The 7,187-nt window shown below is 35.0% G+C and overlaps 1 protein-coding gene across 1 annotated transcript; it reads left to right on the forward strand.

Moving 5' to 3' along the window:
• The first annotated feature begins 5,656 nt into the window (after positions 1–5,656).
• Positions 5,657–6,592, forward strand: LOC114047359 (olfactory receptor 2D2-like). Its single transcript, XM_027868170.1, has one exon. It carries the CDS (start codon positions 5,657–5,659, stop codon positions 6,590–6,592), a length of 936 nt encoding a protein of 311 aa, XP_027723971.1.
• Positions 6,593–7,187: the final 595 nt, after the last annotated feature.

Raw genomic sequence — 7,187 nt, forward strand, 5'->3', positions numbered from 1 at the left:
GTTCTGTGATAGTGAATGTCAGAGCAAAAGAGAGGATCCTAATGTGTATATGACCTCCCTTTGAGCTTAGAAAGGAAGGCTCAAGGAAGTGAGTGTGTTAGGCAGCTCCCCACACTGACCTTCAGATAGTGCTTTTGGCTTGTGACAGCAATATTGCTATACTGAGTGAAGATCAGGGAAGGTAGGAGAAAGAGTGAGGAGTAGAAGAGGCAGAGAAGGACTAAGCATTTGGAGCTCGGTTTTTACAATTCTGAGAAGTGCCTGTATTTGCATTTGTAAAACACCTTAGAGATTACAAAGCATTTTCACAACCATTATTTTATTTGGTCCTTAAGAAAACCTTGGAATTAATGTCTTGGTCACCAACTTCAAAAGTCAATTCTCATTGAATAGAAGATGACAAAATGGACAGAAATATTTTGTATTGGTTTCAGCCTCATCCATGTAACATCGAGGAGGCACTTAGAAAGATCAAGGCAGAAACATAATTTCACAATGTAATTATTTATCAGGAAAAGCTAATGAATGACTTTTGCTACTGATTGCTAAAGTCTGATAAATTCTGATAGCTAACTAAACAAGGTCAATTGAAGCCATCCTTCTAGGCTACCATGCTTGTGAGGGTCTTTGTCCCTTTCTCTTCTCTTAGTAATGTTTCTTTGAAATTTCTTAAAGGAATCTCTCAATGGGGACAAGCCTCCTAAATCTTCTTGGACTGAAAATAATTTTTCACTCCTAGAAAGCAGCTGGGATTAGTGATTTTTTTGTTTGTGTGTGAGGCAATCAGGGTTAAGTGACTTGCTCATGGTCCACACAGCTAGTAAGTGTCAAGTGTCTGAGGCCAGATTTGAACTCAGGTGTTCCTGACTCCAGAGCTGGTGCTGTATCCACTGCACTACCTAGCTGTCCCTTAATGAGCTCTTTCACAAAAGGAACAAATAATAGATCTGGGACATCTTTGGTTTCTAGTAATTCTAGTTTGGTGATTTGAAATATAACACTGGCTTTGATCTCTGCTTCTCTACAGCTCTATTTGACTCCAACTCTCTAGCCCAACTTTACCAAACACATATATCTCTCATCTTTTAAAAAAAAAGTCCTCAGTCTTATCTTTTAATTTTACCTATGGAGATTATCTAAAATATAATATATAGCCTAGATTTTATTGGTAAACAAGTATTATTGCATTTTAAAGGTTTAGAAGTGAAAAGTGCACATTCAGGGAAATAGCAATGTTCCTAAAGCTCCCTCTGCCCTTTTCAAACAACTTTAATGGGATAGTAGGAGCTGTAGTGAAGACCTTCACTAGTGCCACAGAAACCTGCTTTTCTTTCTAGTAGAGGAAGAGAGAGGGGAAAGAAAGAGAGAGGATTCATTATTTCTCCTTCTCACTCACTTTAGCTCTGTAAAGCATAGCTCAGCCATACATCTTCAGTTTTAATTCTCAGCAAGTTGTTCCAAAGGGTAACTTGTCCCTATCTCACCTACTGAACAGCATGGTATCTCCTGTGCCACCTGCTTCCCCATGTCCACCCAATTGCTATGAATTCCTCTTTCTTGTCATAACACCTTTTTTCTTCCTCTCCCAAATTCTTTCAAGATCAAAATCAAAGTAGATCCTGAAAATTAGGAATTTGGGAAAACTGCATATTCCACAGTACCTGTAGTCATTACTTCCTGTATGCATGGCCAAAGACAGATTATATATGTATTCAGGATATTTGTGCAGGGTTCCGTTACTACTATTATAGACATTACTTACAGGAAAGGAATGGTCCCAGAAACTCTCATGGGTAGTATCCTCAAAAGGTCTTACACATAGTTCGATAATTTTTCATTTTGAAATTATTTTTTTCTTTGAACTTAATGATCATCCAGAAACATGAACATATACACAAATACAAACATTCTAATACATAAAGAAAAACAAAAAAGAGGACTGTATATAAAACTGAATTTCTTTTTATGCTGTTTATTATGAAAAAAAGATAGTTAAATTTAAGAAGGTAATAACAAGATTGTCCTTTTTGGCTTTGCTTGTCAATTTTTATATGCATTTGGTCTTTTGGTTTATCTACTTTTCCTATAATTTGAAAAAAATCCCTCTTTTGTGCTTATTTCATGATTCTATTCTATTAATTGCTTGTTCAGTTTATTAAATCTCTCTTTTTCTATTTTGTTAACATATGTTCTCAACATAAATACATATGTACCTTATATATAAACATATATACATATATATGTATATTTTTTCACTGAGGACTACTCAGCATTCCAGAAGTTTTGGTATGTTGTCTCATCATTATCATTCTTTTTCATATATTTATTAATTGTATGACTTATTCTTTGAACCATTCATTAATCAGGTTATAATTTCTCCATTTAGGTCTGTATCTTTTCCTCACATTCTATGTAGTAGTCACTATTTTTGTTTCACTATGGTTTGTAAACAATATTTTTAGTATTCCTGCTTTTTATATTTATTCGTGATTTCTATGTGTCATAGCACTTGGTCTATTTTTATACAGGTGCAATATGATGTTGTAAAATAAGTACATTCTTTAATATTTCCATTGGGAAGATGTCATAAATCTTTCGCACATATCTAACTTCTCCAACATTTCTTGTTAGTTTCTTTATTTTCCTTTCTATTTATCCTTCTATTAGATTTGTATAACTCTGAGAGAGTAACATTAAAATGTCCTACAATTATTGCAATACTACTTATATCTTTTTGCCATTTAGTTAACTTTTCCTTGATGAATTCTGTTGTTATGCTATTTGGTGCATATAAGATGAGTATTAGTATTTATTTGTTGTCTTTAGTTCCTTTGAGTATAATATAGTTTCCTTTAAGTATAATATAGATTATCTCTATTGATATTGTGAGATTTTATCTGACAGCATAATTGAGATTCCTGATTTTCTAAATTCATCTAATATATGATCAATTTTGTTCTGGCCTCCCATGTTAATTCTATATTTATCTTTCCTTTTCAGATGAGTTTCTCATACATTATAGATTATCAAGTTTGTTATTTTCTTATTCATTTTGTCATTCCCTTTCATTTTGTTGAATTATTTATTTTTACAGTTGCTAGGCTTCAGTTTTCTCCTACTAACTTCTTTAGTATTGCTTTTTTAAAAAAATTCCCTTTACTCTTTTTCATCGGTAATTTGTCCCCATGGTTATTTAGGTTTAAGCTACTTTGAGGCTAATCGATTCCCATAGGATTTTTTGTTTGTTTGTCTCTATGTTTGTCTCACTTCCATCCTACCTCTCTCATTCCTATTAAAAACTTTTTTCCAAGTTTTAAAATTTTACTTAAATTATCAAATTTTCCTTCCTCAATATATTTAGTTATCTTTTTCTATCCCTTTTTGTCCCTTCTCTTTTTCCACTCAGTTAAGTGACCAAAATCTTTTCCTCATCCTCTATAGCTTATTATTATTAATTTTCTTTTATTTAATCTTATTTTAGGAAGTTTTTCTTTGCTTTGTACTCCTTATTATCTTCCTGCCAATCTGATATATTTTGATTTTTTTCCCCTGCTTTGTGAGTTATAACCTTATTTTCTTTCTTTCTTCTCTCTGGTTCTCTGCTGGCATCAAAAGTTTTTGACACATTGGGTTTGGACTCCCTGGAAAATTTCTATTTTTTTTCTTTTATAGATCTTGCCCTCCATTTTTTCTTTGACCCATTCATTAATCAGGTTATAATTTCTCCATTTAGGTCTGTATCTTTTGCTTGTGTTCTACATAGTAGTCACTATTTTTATTTCACTGTGGTTTGTAAATAATATTTTTAGTATTTCTGCTTTTTATATTTATTCATGATTTCTATGTGTCATAGCACTTGGTCTACTTTTATATAAGTGCCACATGATGTTGTAAAATAAGTACATTCCTTAATATTTCCATTGGGAAGATGTCATAAATCTTTCACACATATCTAAATTCTCCAACAGTTTTCTGCTATGCCTCAATGTTAGAAATATCAATTCATGATGGAAGCTGTTTTGGATGAAGGTAATGTTGCAAGGTAGAAATTACTTTCACTCCCAAATTTTACTGCTCAGCCTCAACTCTGTTCTCACCACAGTTAATATCCTTCTTAAAGGTTGTGTGCTATTTTGTCTCTAGCTCTGTGCCTCATTCCCCACACATTCTGGGCATCAACTGCCTATAGGAGTTCATATATCTTTTCTTTTGAGTAGAATGCTGGTTGAAGTGCAAATGTCTTTTAAAGAAAGTGATTTCCCAAATTAAAGTTTACCGTAAATGGAACCCACTGTGAAGTGCCATCTTCTACACATCCCCTGTCCCCATGGAAATGCTCTTCAATGGGACCTTTTCCCCATACAAGCATGCGATCTTCCTCCTTGCAAATCTTTCCGTCCCTCCCCCCTGATTCTTCTACCTCTATGCCATGCTTCCTCTTTTTAAACCAGTAACAAATAGAATATTTTTGAAGATCACAATTTTATAGTATAAGTTGAGGTCTGGAACTAAGAGACCTTAATTCCTACTTTTTCATTATTTCCCATATTTATTTTTACCCCTTATTCTTCCAGCTAAATTTTGTCATTATTTTGTCTAATTCTACAAAGTAACCCCTTGGTAGTTTGATCAGTCTGGCATTACATCATTAAAGTACTTTAGGCAATATTATCCTTTTTATTATACTATTATGGCCTAACCATGAATAATTAATATCTCCTAAATTATTTGCCTTCCTTTATTTCTGAAAAAATGTTTTTGATTGTATCTATAGAAGTCCTGAATGTGATTTGATAGGTGAACTGCAAGATATTTTATACATTTTGTAGTTATTGTGAATGAAATTTATTTTTATAAATTATTCTGTGCTTTGGTAACAATATCCTGAAAGCCTGTTGATTTATGTGGATTTATTTTACACCCTGCTTCTTTATTGAAATTATTAATGTTTTCAATTAATTTTAATTAATCCATGGGACTCCCTATATAAGGTATCATGTCATCTGAATGGGGACAATTTTGTTTTTTCTTTCCTTAAATTCTTTTCTTGTCTTTTTTTTTAATTTCTAGAAATATATCAAGTAATAGTGGCAATTAACCTGGAAAAAAGTCTAAGGGAAAACATGTAAAGTGTATTAAAATATTTTCCAGGCTATAATGTGATAAAGGGGTTAGATTGACTATGCAGGATCAAGTGATGGAAGATAGATCAGTGGGTAGAAATTACAATATGGGGGACTTCAGCTGGACATGAAGAAATACTGTCCAATAATTGGAGCTGTACAACAATGGAGAGCCTTCCTTATGATACAGCACACTACTTCTCAAAGGAAGTACTTAATGAACATCTATCCAGAAGATTGAAGACAGAACTAATATCAATAGTAGAAAATTATAGAGTGGAAAACTTGACCTCAATGTTTGAAAGTAATTTCTAACAGAACTGTGCAACCATGGAATGTCTTTCTTTTGGGACAGTGTATTAAGTATCACTGAAAGTGTTTAATGGACATTTATCAGGGCACCGATTTGTCATTGGGTGGGAGACTGTACTAGTTACCTCTTAGTTCCCTTCCAACACTAGATTCTATAATTCTGCAGGTTATATCCACACATCAAATTCCTGTTGGCTCCTTTCTAAAGAAGTGAAAAGAACATGAGCCAGACCAATCAGACCTGGGTTACAGAATTTCTTCTTTTAGGTCTCTCTGATGACCCTCAGACTCAACTGCTGCTCTTTGTATTGTTCCTGGTGGTCTACTTGGTTACTGTTTTTGGAAATCTGCTCCTCATCTCCCTGGTTCTGACTGACTCACAGCTTCATACACCCATGTACTTTTTCCTGTGCAACTTGTCTACAGCTGATCTCTTTTTTTCTACCACTATTGTTCCCCAAGCCTTGTTCAACTTGCTGTCCAGGAAGAAGGACATTTCCTTCATAGGGTGTGCAGCTCAGCTTCTTCTCTTCCTCCTTTTTGGGTGTACTGAGTGTGCACTGCTAGCTGTGATGTCCTATGACAGGTATTTGGCAGTCTGTGATCCCATGCACTATCCTCTCATCATGACGGGGAGGGTGTGTGGCCACCTGGCCTTGGGGTGCTGGGCTAGTGGTATTCTAGTGTCCTTGGTGGATACAACATTTACACTAAGGCTTCCTTATCAAGGAGACAATAGGATTGCTCATTTCTTTTGTGAACCCCCAGCAATCCTGGCCTTGGCGTCTGCAGACATTCACAGTGCAGAAACAGCCATTTTCCTTATGGGTGTATTGATCCTCCTTGCACCTGTATCCCTGATCCTGGTGTCCTATGGCTCTATAATAGTGACTGTGGTCAGGATGAAGACAACCTCAGGGAGACTTAAGGCATTCTCTACTTGTGGCTCCCACCTTCTTGTAGTCACTCTTTTTTATGGGTCAGGAATAATTTCATACATGACACCCAAATCTGCTAAGTTGCTGGGGAAGCTGGTGTCAATGTTTTATTCAGTGATAACACCCATGCTTAACCCTCTCATTTACAGCCTGAAGAACAAAGACGTGAAGAAAGCACTCAGGAATGTAGCCATTAAGAGACTATTCTGCAAACTCTGATGCTCTAACTATAATTGGATTTGAAAATACCCTTTACCTCCAAAGCTTGTTTTATGGCCTCTGGGAAAGAAATGGACTTTCCCTCATGACTGAGTCACAGAGAAATCATATATGCTGCGCATCTGTGTATCCTATACCTGTAATATGCCTCAGGTGTGGATAGACGTGATACATCTATCACATTAGAGAACTGAGTGGAGTTATGCTAGTCTGAAGTTCCATGGGGAAAATATTATTACTATAGAATTATCATAGACCCTGGAAATTCTGCTTTACATTTCAGGATATTAAACCAGTTGTGCTGTAATGATTCTTTGGAAGAAATAGAGACAGCCATGCATTTAGGAAGTGATTAGGGAGCTGCATAAAGACTAACCTGATTTTAGACTACTATGCATATTTACATATTGTTCAAAAGGTGTATGGTCCTGGTGCCATTGTATATTGTTACACTAAGGTCACTTCTACATTGCTAGATTTTGTACTAAATGCAACATATAAAGAGAGACACTGCCAAGTTATAGTACATACAGAGGAAGATGACCAAAGTAATCAACAATCATTTAGTAAATAGATACACTGTTGTAGGCACTGG

The sequence above is a fragment of the Vombatus ursinus genome, unplaced genomic scaffold (assembly GCF_900497805.2).
Source record: "Vombatus ursinus unplaced genomic scaffold, bare-nosed wombat genome assembly UNPS02014786.1, whole genome shotgun sequence".
Lineage (NCBI taxonomy): Eukaryota > Metazoa > Chordata > Mammalia > Diprotodontia > Vombatidae > Vombatus > Vombatus ursinus.